This window comes from Molothrus ater, chromosome 11 (assembly GCF_012460135.2).
Source record: "Molothrus ater isolate BHLD 08-10-18 breed brown headed cowbird chromosome 11, BPBGC_Mater_1.1, whole genome shotgun sequence".
Lineage (NCBI taxonomy): Eukaryota > Metazoa > Chordata > Aves > Passeriformes > Icteridae > Molothrus > Molothrus ater.
In genome coordinates, this window is record NC_050488.2 from 7843904 (window position 1) to 7860742 (window position 16839).

Consider the following 16839-nt stretch of genomic DNA (forward strand, 5'->3'; position numbering starts at 1 on the left):
GAGAGCATGACAGGAGTGGTGCTGAGGGGGTAAAGAGCTGTGCTGCTGCCTTGGGCTTCTGCAGGAAGAGTGTAGAGAGTTGTTTTATACTAAGTCAGGGAATAATAGAATATGCTGAGTTAGAAGGGACCCATCAGCCTCATCAAACCCAACTCCTGGCCCTGCACAGGACACCCCAAGAATCCCACCACGAGCCTGAGAGTGTTGTCCAAACATTCCATGGACTCTGCCAGGCTTGGTGCTGTGACAAATCCCCTAGGGAGCCTTTCCACTCTTCAACCACCCTCTGGGTGAAAAATCCTTTCCTAATATAATCTAAACCTCCCCTGACTCATCTTTCTCTTGCTCTCTCACAAGGCAAATAAATAACAGTGTAAAAACCAAAAAAAATTGCTTGAAAATAGAACAAACTAGCAAGAGAGACCTGTGCTGTGGAGAAGGGAGTGGGCCTTTCAATGAGGAATGGCACAGGTAGGCTGGGCTGAACCATGAACTGCTTTCAAAATGTGCAGTGTCAAAGACACAGTGAGGGGACCCAGCAAAGCCAGCCACTGTGAGTTATGTTATCTGCAGGAATTGCTGCCCAGGCATTGCTTTGACCAAGTGCCAGCAGGGCAAATGAAATTTGTCAAGAACAGAGATGTTCCAGTGATCAAAACATGAGACAACGAAGCCCACACAAGAGGCTGCTTGGTGTGAAAGCCCTGAAAATCCCATACAGCTTTTATCTACAGACAAATGCTTGAGTGAGATTGTATCTTACTCTTTGTAATTCAGGCACAGCCTGCTGATGTGACAGCAGTTTCATTTGAAGGTAGGATACACACACATATGTCAGTCCAAGAAATCCCCTCTGTACCAGCAGATCTCCTCTGTCTCCAGAGCTGTCCAGCTGTGCAGTGTGTGCAAAAATGGATCTGCTGTGCCCTGATGGTGGAGACTGAACCTTCACACAGCACGCAGCTGAGCCTTGCTCAGACTGACTGCTCTGGCAGGCCACTCCAAATTGTTGCTCTGTGACATCCTGGGCATCTGGAAGTCTCAGAAAAATGGCCAAGTACCCCCTCTCTCCTCAGCCCAAAATCTGAGGTGGAATAAGAGCTTTAGTAGTGTAGAAAAACTGCCTGTACTTAGTAGATGAAGCAAAACTTTGAACTTGAATGACCATGACTGCCAGGATGGCTTTATTAAGCACAGTGATTAACAGAATGAATACTTGCATGCATTTCTGCATACATATAGATAGATACAAATGTATATATATCAGGAAGCAGAATTCACTGCAGATCTTTCCAGAAAATAAACATAAAAGGATAATGTTAAAGATCATTTTAGCTTTCATGAGTAGGTTGTTGCAATATCCATCTGAAATTGATGGACTAGATGATTGAATTGCAGAAAAAATTATCGAAATACAAGAGCGATTTTGTGCTGCCTATGTTAAAATTTAAGGTCAGTTCACTGGTGCATGAACAGAGATATCTGCAGCAACAAGAGAAAAGGCATGTTTTTCCAATTCCCTTTGAAGTATAATTCCAAGTCAAGCATTAAATTAACAACATTATCATAAAACGAGTACTAATTTTGTCAAATGCTGAAATTTTAAAAATGCTTTTATACAAACTCTACACTGAATTAGCAAAATATTAACTGAGCCAAGAATGTTAAATTAACTTTACTGCTTTAGACACACCCTTTTAGCAAAATTGATTAGAATAAAAGTATTTTTTAAGTCAAAGCACAGTAGTATAGCTCCCAGTATTAATATGTAGAATTTTCCAATATAAATAGTCTCCTTTTTTTTATATTCCTACAGAAGAGACCATGGATAAATTTACTTTTCAGCCTGCCTGAATAATCAGATTCTGTAGAGCTGATGTGTGAGCTGGCTGACAAAGAGAGGCAGCCAAAATGCACCTCCATATGAAGCCTCCAAGCAGTGGCCTGTGCCTGTGTGCCACTTGTTTGGCACAGTAAACTATGGAAACACCAATTCCTTTTGTTCCTTTTCTGGATTGGCTTCTTAGGCTGGGCTGAATTGGATAGCTGAATATACTTTAATATAATTTGAATCTTTTATCTGTGTATTGTTGCACAACAAAATGGAAATTTAATTTATTTCTGTGGACCTTGTGCCAGGCAGTTTAAATGTGACAGGGAAGAAATATGGAAAATGCTAAGGAAGATGGATACTACTTGTGTAGGTGTGCTAAACCCCCCATATATATATATATATAATTTATAGAATATGAATTGTATCTTATTATAGAATGTAGGCCTACAGCTCTCTAAATAATTATATGGCTTCTCTTAGTCCACGTTGTAGCCTGCTTACATTTTTATGCCTATTTTGCACAGAAATAAGAAGAGGGACAAAATAATGTGAAGTAAATAAGACAGATAACTATACATAAATAAAATAATAAATATCAGTGTAATTACATGTTTAAATTACAAGAGTAACCCAGGTTTTACAAAGAGGAGGTCAGAAAGAAGGTAACTAATTTTTACATCCCTCCCCTCAGCAAAACCCAGGCTATTCCCAGCTATTGTGCAGGTGTCAGCTCTCCCAGCTGCTGCTGTTGCTGCTGTAATGTGCAAAGGTGTCACATGCCAGGGCATGGAGCACTGGGATGTGTAACACTGGGAAATGTGGGAAAACACCATGATGCAAGAACCCTTGAAAAGCCAAATGCAGGCTTTCACTGAGGTAAATTAACAAGACATCTTTACTGGGGAAGTCAGCAGTTGTGAATCAGATCAGGAAGTTATTTCACTAAATACGAAATTTCAAATGTCAGAAGAAATGCAGGACCAAGGCCAAATTACTGATGAGGTAGTGAGGAGGTAGAGGAGGGGTGAATTTCTTTTCTTTTTGCACTTTAACGATTTGTCACAGTTAAAAGAAAGGCATCACCAATATCCCTGTAAAACACCCTATGACAAGGGCAAAGAAATCAGATATATGCTAGGAAGCACAAGTTAGGTGCTTTACTAGAAAGTTGCAGCTGTACTAAGGATCTTATCAAGCAGATATGCAAGTTTAAGTAGCAAACACTGCTTGAATGCAGCGTTTCAATGTTATTGTTTCAATTGTTATTGTTTCAGTGATGCATGTTATATCAGGTGTGCCAGTTTTTGTGGACTTAGGCAGATGCTCTTTTGGGAATTTCATTAGGAACTGAAATAATTCTATCCAGTGAATTTTTCAATCTCTTTATATTTGAGATTTAAAAAAAAATATTAGAAAGTGTATCCAATTAGTGAAGAGATAAAAATCAGAATAGATCATTAAAATGCACCCTTGTAGGAATTCAAACCTTAAGAAACTTATACACTTTTTATATAAAGATTTTTCTTAGTGGCTTTCATTTATACCTGTACAGTAGATGCACAACACAGAGACCACTTCCAATATCTTGTTATCTTAGAACACCATTACATAATATAATCCTTTTCACATGTTGGCACCATCCAGCTACTTCTGCCATATATATATATAGCATAGCATATATATATTTTTATATATATATATATATATATATATATATATGTATGTATGTATATGTATATATATATATATATATAGTGTATTACCTTGCCTAACATCTTTTTGGTAGTAATAATCTCAAGGTGAACTAGATGCCACAACTGGAAATAGTGACACAATTTGTCTGGGTTTCAGAAGGATCAATATCTATGTTTTCTATGAGACTGTGCTCTCTATGTGAGAATGAAGACTTTTAATTACCCTTTTCTGAAGCAGGTTGGTTCAATGAAAGGGAGCTGTGAAGGGACTTGAAGCATGTCCTCTGCTTTATCCTGCACAGCTCTGGGACACTGGAGGCTCAGTGGGAAACTGCAGGGAATCTCTCTGGGCTGTGGGGCAGCTGCAGGCTCTGTGAATAGCCTGATGGCATCAGTCACTCAAAATAGTTGTTAAGTCTTATAGAAACCTAGTGGACAGGAATTGCAACTGTTTAGATGCAAGGCTTGATAGAGTGGGAAGTTTTTTCATTTATTTGCTGGTGCTTGTAGACTTTTTTAAAAAAAGGTATTGCTACAAAATTAGGAAACCTTGAGTTTGTTACATGCACGTGTTTGAGCCTTTAGCATTTTATTGCATGTTGGCCAGTTGCAGACACTGTGCCTGGTATGATATAAAGATAAATATGTATGCTTTTGTGGTTTCCAATGACAGCTACAGAGATAAAACTAAGAACAGGCTGAACTTTAAAGTATCTTGATTAAAGAAATATTGAGAAAAACCTGTGTATGACCAGAGAAAAGCTTGGGAGTAGGGGCTGGTGCACCAGAGTGTCACAGATTTTCACTATTTTATTTTTTAGAATAGAATGGAGTATGATCTTGACTTTGGACTATAATAAGAGATGCTGTGTAGATTATTATTTTGCAATGACCCTCAGGAGATAGACTGGAAAGCAGTCTGAAAAGAGCAGCTACAGGGCCAAGTACATCATTTATCAGATCAATAAACTGTTATGAGGCTGAGATGCACATGGGACACTCTCAGTGACTCTGAACTGTTCTAGAAGCCTTTGCCTTATACTTTGTATTACCTATGGAACAACAGAAAAGTCCATACACTATCACACATTGAAATAACATTGATGGCAATAAAACAATTAGGAAGCATGCAAATCTGCTGCAGAAATTATGTGTATATGTCATTAAAGTATTTTTTGCTTGTTTCTGTATAACCAGTTCCTGTGCTGATGCTGATATAGTTCATCTGTATATCCAGCAATAGCAAGTTACTCTGGGTTTATGTTCCCTTCTAGGTGAGGACTGAGTCTGGCACAGTGCCTCCATGCAGTTCACATTAAACACTCTTCCCTGTGCAGGAGTAATTATGTGGTGATGAATGTGGTGAGCAGAGCACTGCAGGAGTGAAGGGTGACGACAGGTGTCCAAGGGGGATCAGGTTCCAGGGTCTGTGCTGCAGACAGCAGTGGTGCTAAGCTGAAGGGAGTAGAGCAAATTTGGAGCTGCAGGCAGACAGAGAGAACTCCCAGTGACAGAGACCCCTGCCTAAGCAGCTTTGTGTTACCAGCCAGTCACTGGAGGGCTCTCTTTATTCCCACTGAGGTGGAGGAAGAAGGGGGTAAATGCTCACATTAATCAATGAAATGTTTTCCCTGATTGTTTTTATGTTGTTTACTGTGGATGTTCTGATTCACTTAATCCTTTATGATAGATGAAACCACCTGAAGCCTAGATGCAAAGTCCTTACAGTTTGATCTGTGATAACTTATAAAGTTAGCTACTTCTAAAGGAGATTGAATTAGTGGGAGAAGGAATTCAGTTAAGACTCTATCTAGAAAATTTTGTGAGAGGTACTACTTTATTAATGTGACCTGTGTTGAAAGGTTTAAAAGATTGAAACAAGCTCAAATTTCAAATTTCAATCAATCATTCATTACAAGTTCTACTGATTGCAGAGGAGTTTTCATTTCTTTTTTCATGCTTAGGATGCTTCTGAATGTAGGACTAGGCTATGTAGCTTACCTACACCTTGTGAGAAAAACAGATAATTCCTTCAAGATCTGTCACATATTCATGACTTTGTTTATAATAATATAATATATAATATATATATAATATATAATAATATATAATAATATAATGCTTGACTGGAATTTTGAAATTGTCAGTCATTTACAGGATTGATTCAATTTACAGATTTTTTTGGGTGTAGTTGTTCCAGTATTAACCTTTGAAAATGTTAGACAGTGCCGTAAGTATTTTTCAGGACTTTTCTTACATCTAGAAAAGAATTATGAGTTAATTATGAGCTCAGTTTGTGATGTATCAAACATGATCTCTTAATATTATCCAGATTTCAGTTTGAGGGATATTTTTGCCAGCTAGTGGTTTATAGTACCCTTAAGTCCACCTGAGTTTTGGCATCCATTCAATGCTCCTTTAGAAGTATAAACCTCTGAAAATTAAGAATCATGTAAAAGGAAAAGAAATACCTCAGCCAGTTTTTAAAAATGAACAAAATCCTTTTGTTCTTGCTTTCTGTGCATATTTCATTCACTGTAGTTCTAAGTCATTAAATTGACTTGTATCTTCCAAGCTTTTAATTAAATTTTTCATCATACTTTGTATTTCCCTCTGTAGTATAATGAAGAACTCCACTATGTAGAGCCGTGTCTGAATGGAACATTAGTTCAAGCAGACAGAGCCAACAAAGAGGTAAGAAATGAAAGTAACAAAACAGTGGAGAGCTGGGATGCAGTGGGTGACAATGTGCTATAATGATCTTTTCCTACTACAATGCATTCCATTATTAAAATTTATTAATTATTCTGCTCATGCCATTTCAAAGAGGTTTGTGTGACTCCACAGAAAGAAAGAAATAATCTCCCAGTCAATTTGGTTGAATAAACTTAATGGGAAATTGCAGGAGTCACTGAAAGTATACTGTTAATAAAGTTTGGTAATTATTTTAAGTAAAACATTTCAACCACTTTAAATTGAACTATCATTCTGTTAACAAAATTTACTGAGGAAGAGATTGCATTCTTAACTCAAAGTAACACAAAAATTGAAGCAAAATCCCCAAACAAATGTAATACTATAAGAATACAATAATTTAACATTCCAAATAGGTCTGTCAATGTAATAATGTATTCATTCAAGAATGTTCTGTGAAAATGTTCAGATTAGTTTCATCCTGCTAGAATTTTTAGGGAAAAAAACCATTTTAGGTGACTACAGTGCAAATTTTATTTGAAGAGAGACTGCAGTATGAATCTGTAGCTTGAAGTTTCGTTCATTTCCTGACAGTTTTTTTCAGTGGTTCTGTGCAGGGAATTTTAGGAGCTGAGGTAAAATTATTTCTGCCATGTGAAATGATGAAATATGATGGCTGAAAAGCCCTGTGATTCTTGTAGAGGGAAAAGCCTGTTAAAATGAGCCATGTCTGTTATTTTACAGCTTCTTCCTTGCTAAGGCTTCCTGTCCCAGAGTGGTTTGTCCTCCTGTCCTGAGCCTGGCCTGTGGCTGTGGAGCAGTCATAGTCTTTCTTTAAGTAGTTTCTATTCTCACTAAAAGAAAAGGAACAGTAAAGTTTCAGCTCAACACTGAACTCTGCTCAACACCCAGTGTGGTACTTCACTTGTGCTCAGGTTTTCTCTGAGCAGGAATTAGAGAGCACAGCTCTGAAAACACCCTTTGGAGTGTGTCAGTGCTGGGTCTCTCTATTTTTACCAAGACAAAATGATTTTTGATGTTGTTATGCTGATCTTTACTCCATTGTGTTACTCCCAAGAGTTCTTTGGACTTTATCTATGTCCTACAGAAATTATTCTTCATGGGCTTCTTCTTTAATATATTTGATATTTACCACTGCAGATATCTAAATATCATTTGGTTGCTATGTGGGCATGAATTTAATGTCGAAGTCCCTCATTTGTGAATTGTGATGCAACTTTCTAAATGAGCCCTTTTTCTGTGTACGTCAAATGAGCCACATGAAATCTGTGCAAGTTCTAGATGCAGACCAAAGATTCAAATGTATTGCCCAGATGTCCTGTCTGGAATTAATCCCACAGTTAACCTTTCTGTCATTCTGCAACTGATCAAAATGCAGATTACCCCACACCCATATGTTACTTAATATCAGATTTATTTTAATTTAATTGATCAAAATGTTTTTATGCCACCCAGATGATGCCCAGATTTTAAGAACAGAGCTCAATTTTTCAAAATAACTAAGTAAAAGTTCATATTTTGTTTTTCAGAGTAAATGTTGATATAATTTCTGATTAGGGAGATTATTTATTTATTTAGAGAATAACTTTGTCCTTTGTCTATAAACTGAATAATATATGCGATATCTGGGGACATAATTAAATATGAACTTTTTTCTAGTTGGTTATATTTCTAAGGTAGTTCTTGTTCTTTCCTTGAAAGGCCAGAGCTAAAAAAAAAAAAAAACTGAGATAGGTAGCATGTAATAGTTGGGTGCATTTGTGTAAACCATGACTTTCCCAATATTCATTTCTTTCTTACATGTGACCTCATATGTTCTTATATCATTTTTCCAGACACTGTAATGAAGTTAAAAATTTATTTGCCTAAACACTAGAAGGCACAGAAGTTCCATTGTCCCCAGTATAGCTCAGAGTACAAAGTAGAGATTGTCCAAGGAGGTGGACAGCCACTTAATCCTACATGAGTAATTCAGTTATCATGCTCCTGAACCCAGTTAAAAACAGCTTTCTGAAATATCTGATACTGTTGTAAGATGTGATACTGTGTGATTGGACTGTACTGACACAGCAAATTTACCTGGGGGCCTCATCAAAAACTCACTAAATTAACTGGAGAAGTTTCTCTTGAATTCAGAGCTCTTTAGTCAGGCCCATAGAAAAAAGATGTCCTCAAATGTTGTTCATGTGCACATTCCAAAACTGATCCAGAGCTATCAGAATATTTAGCTGTGTTTTGGAACTCATCAGAAGTATTCAATTATTTGGGTTATAACTTTTATTTCTGTGAGTCTCACAGATACACCAGACTACTACTGTAGTTTTTGGGGTTTTTTTGTTTGTCTTTTTTGGCGTAATTGCCATTGGTCCATTGTAATATCAGAGGAAAAAGCAGATAAAATTACACTTTCTCAACCAGTCTTAAAAGGTAAATACTCCTTTGCAAGTTCACTGGTAATAATAATAACTCTTCTTTTGTTTATGAAATGATGAAAAACCCAAGAACAAGGCAAACACTGTGTTTTGTAGCTTTTCCAAGCAGTCGTTATCAGCATGTGAACATGTTTCTGTACTGGCAAAGTAGAGCAGGAGACTGACAGGCAATGTTTTGATATAATCTATTGTTTCAGTTTATATATGTCTACATCTGCCTGATTTTTTTAATTCCAACCTAGATCTGAAAATATAGCTATATATTTGGTTCAGAACTTTCTATCCTTCATTTTTATGTCAAATATTCTTCTCAATTGAATGGGTGCAATGATGATCACATCTGTTAGTATAAACTTTACTAGCACCAAAAGAAATACAAGTATTTTTAAAAAGTCAGAACAATTTTTCTTTAGCTGGCAAATATCTATTCTCAAATGATAACTTTAGATGGAAACAATTAAAATTTGCTGTAATGGTATTTCATATTGCTACACATATTTCTTTTATGTGGGAAGAGGAGATGTATGATGCTGATGATTGCAGGGACTGAATTTTTAGCAGTTCACTCTACCACTCTTTTATGTTGCTATTCATGGTCCTGACCTCTCTTAAGACACATATCACTTAATGCAGCACTGTGGCTGGAAACATGCATGAAACCAAATAATTTTACCCATCTATTAGCTTATGCTGAATAAACTTAAATTCCTACATTTTTTTTAAACCATAGTACATGAATTTCAATATAAAAAATTCCCATTAAATGACCCTTAGGGAAGAAATTCCCCTGTGCCATACACCCCAATTATTGCTAACTGCATCTTGCTAGGTTCATCTGACACCACTTGTACCAAATACAGACAGTTCTTAGAAGCAGAGATAAGAAATTACTCTGAGATGTTTGGAGCTTTTAATCTCACGAGCAAGGCAGCTGTCTCAATAACTCCAAATAAAAATTGCTCTCACAGGATCAGTACCCCAGTCTATATTTATCTTGAAATTATTTATTGAAGAACCACTTTGCTGTCTTCCTGCAAGGCTCAGATGTTTTCAGATGGAATCTTTCCACTCTGAGGATGTCACTTAAAGATGCTGAATGGTGTTCTTTGAATCTTGTTTAATCTCTCAACTTTAACAAAACAAAGAAACAGACTCCAGAAGAATTGCTGTCCTTATCCCTTGCACTTCATTTGTAGAGAGCTGAAGGGCAAACCAGGTTCTCAGCAGAATAATTTCAATTATTCTGATTTAGGGCAGCTGGGCCAGGGCTGGGTGTGGGGAGAGAGCAAATCCTCCTTTTTAGGGAGAACTGAATGTGGTGTTTGCTCCTGCTGGAGGGCTCTGTGGTGCCAGCACTGCCAGCCCTGCTCCTGCCCAGCCCTTCCCAGCACAGCCTTGTCTGCCCAAGGTCCAGGCGCGAGTGGATCCTGGCTTTGGGCTACAGCCAGAGCCTCTTCTGCTCCCACCCCCAGCCTGCCCAGGGAAAACCAGACATGGGAGCATCTTCAGGGAATGGAAGGATTTGTTTGTAGGCCACAGGAAAGAGCTTCAGGCTCAGGGCTTAGAGCAGCCTGGGAAATGAGTGCTCCTTCGTGGTGCTGGTGCTGAATATTCAGTGGGATTACGGGTAGCAAATAAACATGCTCGTTCACATTCAGGGATGGGATGCAGAAACTCTTACCTATAATTTTCAGGAATGTAACAGGCTTCCACAGAGCCAGACTTTCAGAAAATTCAATTAGTCTTAGAAAACAAAGAAAGAAAAAAGAAAAAAGTTGTCTGGTTTATACATTTTCTCATGAAACACTGTCACTCTTGATCCCCTCCCCACCTCTTTTTTTGGGATGGAAACAGAATTGTAAACACAGTGTTCATTCCACACATTGGCTCTAGAACACTTACCTTTTTTCTGGACCACAGTAGTAAGAGAAAACTTACCTAAAATAAAAAAAAAAAAAACCACTCTCATCAAAAAATGAAAAAGCATTTAAAGCATTGTAGCTCTCCTATGTCCACTCTGTGGTGGCACTTTCCCTTCAGTAATGGATTTTAGTTTCCTGTTGCAAGCACCAGGGAAGGTATTAGAACTTCAGTTCCCTCCCCTTCCTTCAATTTTTCTCTGTCTTTCAGGTAAGAACATATACCTGACATTAGGGTAAATATGTATAAAGTGCACACAGAGGAAGGAACCTGCATTTCTCCCTGAATAACATCCCAATTATTATTGATGAAGCATTCTTTTCCTCGAGAGTATGCAGTCTTTCGTCCATTTGCATCTGTGCTTAAGAGTTAAGACTCAACTGGAATATCTGAACTGAACACTTTTCTCACAGCTGTTTCAGTAAGGGGTGAAAAGTTAGACTTCTTAATTTATATGATAATGGAGCTCAAGTTAGCCAAAGATTCTTGATCCTGCATCATTTTGTTAAGTAAAGAGAGCAGTCAGATAGAAAAGAAAATATAGCATCAGTACTTTTACCTTTGCAATGTTCAGCCTGACTAGATGAATGTTTTGAAGACTGGTACAGATTTCATAGTGATTGGTGTAGCAAAAGTAGGAATGTTTTTTGAACAAGCCTAACTCCTAACAAGTTAGGGGTTACTTGATCAAGACCAATTTTTTGTTAAAGCATTAATAAATGTCTGCTATATTGCAGTAGACTTTTGAGGGACATCAAGTACATTTATTATCATCAAGCATTTTAATGTTTAACACATCCCTGCATTTTTGTGATGGGAAAAGAAGAAAAGTTGGAGAAAAAAAATATTTTCATCAATCTCCAGCATGTTACGTGCTTTTCTTTGAGAAAGTGTGAAGATACTTTGAAAGAAGTAAGAGTTTAAGCATCTATACCACTTCCCTGCCAGCTTGAAGAACAGCCAAGTAACACAGACTTGAATAGTAAATCTTCATTGAACTTTAGTTTTTCTTACTGCTGGCAACAACCTGCAAAGGAGGAGATGCTAGTATAATTTGTGTAATCTGTTTAGAAACTTCCCCAGGTTTTGAGCAGGTTGTTCTATTACTTCTCTGCAAAACTGCTGGTTCTGTAAGTGCTTGTTGTGTGCAGCTTTGAGAGCAATCTGGAATTTCTGTCAGGTACACTTGAGAAGGCATTTTTCTTTTCAGAAACCTTATTGAATGGAGTTTGCTTCATGTATTTGTAAAAGACAAAGTTTCAACTTCAAATATGTTTGTGTTTTGATATGACAGTTATGTGAATGGTGTTAATGTATTTGCCACCAGTTTTCCTAAGAAACACATAGGAATCCCAGTACTAGAATTCTTCCAAGATAGAGTGTTTCAACTTTCATTTTACAATGGGAAAATACAGTAATTTGTTTTTGGAATAATTATAATGTCAGGTGATATGGCAGGTGTCACTCTGTCTCCTCTCATTTCTAGAAGTTTTCACAGCCTAGCAATTGTCATAAATTTTTGTGTTGGCACAAAGCTACAGTTCAATTTAGATATGTGGAAATTGTAAGCTATCCCTAATTTGCAGAACTTGCTTTAAGTTTCGTTTATCACAAAAATTAAATCTGTAATTGCATTGGGTAGCATAACTGAGGTTGAAATTAATCTGTGATCCTGAATGTGGTTTGGTAATATAAAATATGCAAGGTATATTTGAATTTTACCAGACTATTTTATAATTTGGCATCAGTGTTAAACAGCTGCTACCTTGAAGTGTATCAATTTGCTATACACAAATTTAAAAAAGAGTGGGAAATAGTTCAGACACTATTCTGTCACCGTCTGCACTTTCTCCACAAATTGCAAACATGTGGAACTGCCTATTTTAATACTAGTTTTCTTGGGCCAAGAGGTTTTCATCTTTGAGAAACTCCATGTTACAATTTACCTACCCCAAAGGAATCGGATGACAATCTGATTTAATGTAACTTCAGATTTAAAGTAACAATATTACAATATACATTCCTCTTTTATATGTTTTTTTTAATGTACTATATATGGGTTGAGGACATTTCTCTGTAAATGTTTCCAGATGAAATATATCATCTTCTAGATGCACAGATAGGCACAGTAACTCCAAACTAAATCAAGAACTTACCCCAGCGTAAATTTGAATGACAGAAATAGACAGATGTAATGTATAACTTCCAAGAAGCTTTTATTTTTCTATGCAATTACCAGAAATTAAATAACCAGAAGACTGATTCAGCAAAGAAGCTGAGTGAAATTACCAATAAGAGGTTGGTAAATACAAATTTTGCATATTGAATTCTATTTAAGCAAATTACTTTTGCATATTTATCTATCCATCTCTGTCAGATCACAAAAAAAAAAAAAAAAAGAATCAACTGCATTGCTTAGCTGTTAAAAACCCCAAAATAGTAAAGTCTCACTGAAGTCTACTCTTACTTTAAAACTGTCAAGCTGCTATCGTCCCTCAAACCTTTTCAGTAAGCCCCTGACCACTGAAATTTGGTCTGACATTTTCTATTGCAGTAACTAATTTACTTAAGAAGAATTTGATTTTAATCTGAGTGTATTGGATCTTGAGCTCTTCATTCAGCATTGTTTTTATGATTAGTTTTTCCCCAAAAAGCCCCCTTCTTTTCCAACACAGTGAGTGAGGAAACAGAAGGGGTTGGATAATCATTACAGTCAGGTAACCTGTAATTGCCTGCCCGAGGGTTTGCAGTGGGCTGATGCCTAAATGCATTTTATCCATTTATCTGTCAGTGCACGTGGGTAAAGCTCCCTGTGACACACAGGTGAACATCAGTCTCCCACCTCACACAGGCCTCCTGACTGGTTTTTTCTCCTTTCCTGTTTGTGTGCTGATGTAGTCCATCTTCACAAAGCTGATAAATCTTTGCCAAGTATGTCCCAGGGCCATGTGGAGTTACAGCATGTGTGGATAGGCATGGGAAGTAATTCTAGAAGTAGCAAAGACTTGCAGTAAAGCTGACAAGGAAACCTGGAGGAATGTTGAAGCCATTAATAATGCTTTTCTGTAGGAAGCTCAACCTTGTCAGACAGTTAATAGCAAATATGCTTTTCCAGTGGAACTGTGTAACCTCTGTGCATATATAGTTGTGAACTGTTCCTTTTTGGATTCAGTGGAAAATGCTTTATTCATTGGCTTGAATCCATGGTCCTGTACCCAATCTAATTTGGGTATTCCCACTCATCATAAGTGATGCCTTGTTTTTGGTAAACATAAGTAGGCACTTAATAAATATTTGGGCAAGGTACTGGGACTCCTGTGCAGCATATTGGCTTAACAAGAATGAAATCAAAACTTTGGTGGTTATAATAAAAATTAAATTCAACTAATTCTGAAGCCTTTAAGTAAATGAAAATAATTTTAAAAATGTATTATTTTTTTCTAGATTAGTGGGAAGAGTAGAGATGGGGACTTTTATTTGGTCAGTTTATGAGAGTAAACTCTCTATTGGTTTCCTTCCATTTTGTCAGTGCCAGAGAGAGATAATAGAAAGGGAAACAGATTTCCAGGACTTTCAGGAGAGGGATCTGCTGTAGACCACAGCAAGCTCAGCTTACTGAGTGTTGTATCTGTGTGTGTGAGGCTTTAGGCAGTGCTCTCATGTTAAAATGCATTAAAGCAACCTGTGAGGTCTAATCTGTGTGCCAATGAAAAGGTGAGCCAAGCTCACTGCTGTAACAGTCTGTCATGATGCTGGGGAAAAAAAACCATTGGTATAATTCTGCAATGCTTGCTACAGTGAACAGGAATGCTGGGATTGCCTTTGGGATTGCCTCAGCTGGCATCTTCTGAGCTTTTCTGTGTGTGTCTGAGATGGGCTAGTTGTCACAGCCCTTACCTGGAGCTGGAGACCTGGAGCTCAGGTCTCTGTGTTAATGTATCATCACCTGCTTTCAGATGTGTTTGTTTCCTGTTTTCAGATGTCAAATAAAGATGGCTGCAGTTTGTTCTTTTCCTTTTATTCCTGTTTAGAAAGGATAAAACTTTGAAGGTTATGGAGTATTCTTATATTATTGTAATGGAAGCCAAAGAATTTCCACCATGGCTGTGCAGACACTGGACTCTATTTGCTTGGAGGGTGACCACTTTCCCTTTGCTTCCAGAATACAAAAATTTGTCATCCCTTTGTGATCATAGATACCAGTCAGCTTGTCTAATCCCAATAAACCTTGTGAGGCCATTACAGCAGCCTCTAAGATAAGAGACCAGATAAAGGAGTTGCCTTAGAATTTCCTGAGAATTGCCACAAAATTAGCAAATCATTCTTCAGGTTTTGTATGGGCTAGATAAATCAGCGTCTCATTTTGGCTACAAGTTTGACAGCTTCTGCCACGAAGGAAGAATTCAGTTTCTGGCCTTCATCTCAGAAGAGTTTTTAAATTGCCTGCAATGACCTGGAATTGGGAAAGGAAAATCAAATTCTTGCCTGTATTCAGATTGCCCTTTTTACCTCCCTTACTTTGCCTGTGTTGTGAATCCTGAAAAGGGCTCTGAATATGTGTCAACTCCCAAGCACAGATTTGCTGAAATAAATTGCTTAACTTGAATTATTTGAATTAATTAACTCTTAAATCCTAGTAAATCAAAAGTAGGAAACTAAGAAGTAACAAAAATGCAAGTTGCTGTCATATTTTGAGAGACAATTTTACATAATCCCCAAAGAATAAAAATTTAATGTAATCATCTAACCAAGTATGATCCCAAATCCCTGCAGTTGTTCATTTACTGTGAGGCTAGAAAAGGGGAATACACTAGGGTGTACCAAAAGATGCTTGAAACAACCTCATTATAGGAGAAATTCCAACTTCAGTCATGATAATTGGTTATGAATCTGTCCTCTTGTTCAGTTGTGCCAAAGCCATATGCAGCAGTGGTGTGATTTTAATGTTCTGACTGTCCCATGACACACAGAATGTGAAGGACATGAAAAACCATCCTGGGTTTCTTCTCATTTAAGTTCAGGAGGGCCTCATCCTGACTTACCTGCACATGTGGATTTGTATCCTCATTCTCCTCAGCCTGTGTCTTTGAGACCCTTCTGGGTGATCACAGACACCGCCCCAGCTGAACACTCCTGTGCTTCCTCACTCAACTCTGTGCAGCTCTGACCCTGTAATTTTGTAATCAGACATCAATGTCTGATTGTCATAATTGTGTGCCTAATTTGCATTCAGAATTACCAAGATTATGCATGTCAATTAGGTATATGAGTCTGCAATTAGATGTTGCACATTCTGGTATTTGCACATGGGAATTAAGCATACAGTTGCCCAGGAATGTTTGTGCACACAGTTGGACAGATACCCCAGTCAAACGAGGGCTCCAAAATGACAGCAAAAAGAGACTGAGGTAAACCATTCTATTACTAAAAAGAGCACTTTCAGTTGTAAAGTTGAAGTATGGTTTTTGCTTCATTAAGAGCAAGGGACTCCTGCTTTTTGAGATCTGTTTGGTTTCTGAACAGGTGATTTTTATCTCATTCTGAAATCACATATTCTTTTTCTTTAAACTAATATTACAGTGGCATGTATCTTGCCCTGACATTTTTTCTTTACTAGTTGGTTTGAAATACCCTTTTCTGTTTTGCAGTTCTTTTGTACTTTTTAGCCAGTTGTAAAGACTGCAATAGCACTTCACAAAAGCATTGCCTCCCCTGCTGTTTCCCACCACACAGGTCTTCATTTTCTTCTTACAAATTAATTGTCTTGTCTTCTTGTGTAGAACAGTTTTTAATGAGTCTAATATTAATATTGAGTGATAAACTGCTTTTATACTTCCATGACCTAATGATTAGAATCTATAATCTTTTAGAGGTGTGTACTCTCAAAGCTAATTGTTAGAAAAAATAATTTTTATTAACTATCACATTCCAAAAACCTGCAGGGAAAATCGTTATAAATTATATAAAATTACTACACAAAGTGAAAAGAAAATATGAAGAAGATCTCTAAATAAAAACACAAAAAACAAAACCAAAATTATTGGATTGAATAAGTAGCCAAAATGTATGAAAAATATGATGCCTATTATTGTACTGACATATCCTTAGTTTAGTGTTACTTGAAGAGTCAGAAAAGGTTAACTGGGAATTATTTTGTTAGTTAGTGTCTGTGGTCATTTAAGCCTAAGAAGTTGGTCTGAAGTATTCAGAAATCCTTAATCATCAACAGGTCTGTTGTAACAAC

General features: G+C 37.2%; 1 protein-coding gene across 5 annotated transcripts in view; it reads left to right on the forward strand.

Moving 5' to 3' along the window:
- Positions 1–16839, forward strand: part of CACNA2D3 (calcium voltage-gated channel auxiliary subunit alpha2delta 3) — a 388669-nt gene that overhangs the window by 175451 nt on the left and 196379 nt on the right. For all 5 annotated transcript variants that reach the window (XR_004981053.2, XM_036390972.2, XM_036390973.2 and 2 more), the window contains exon 9: positions 6148–6222. Coding sequence is in view for 4 of the 5 variants with exons in the window: in XM_036390972.2 (XP_036246865.1) it covers positions 6148–6222 (75 nt within the window). In the remaining variant the exon portion in view is untranslated. The remainder of the gene's footprint in view (positions 1–6147; positions 6223–16839) is intronic.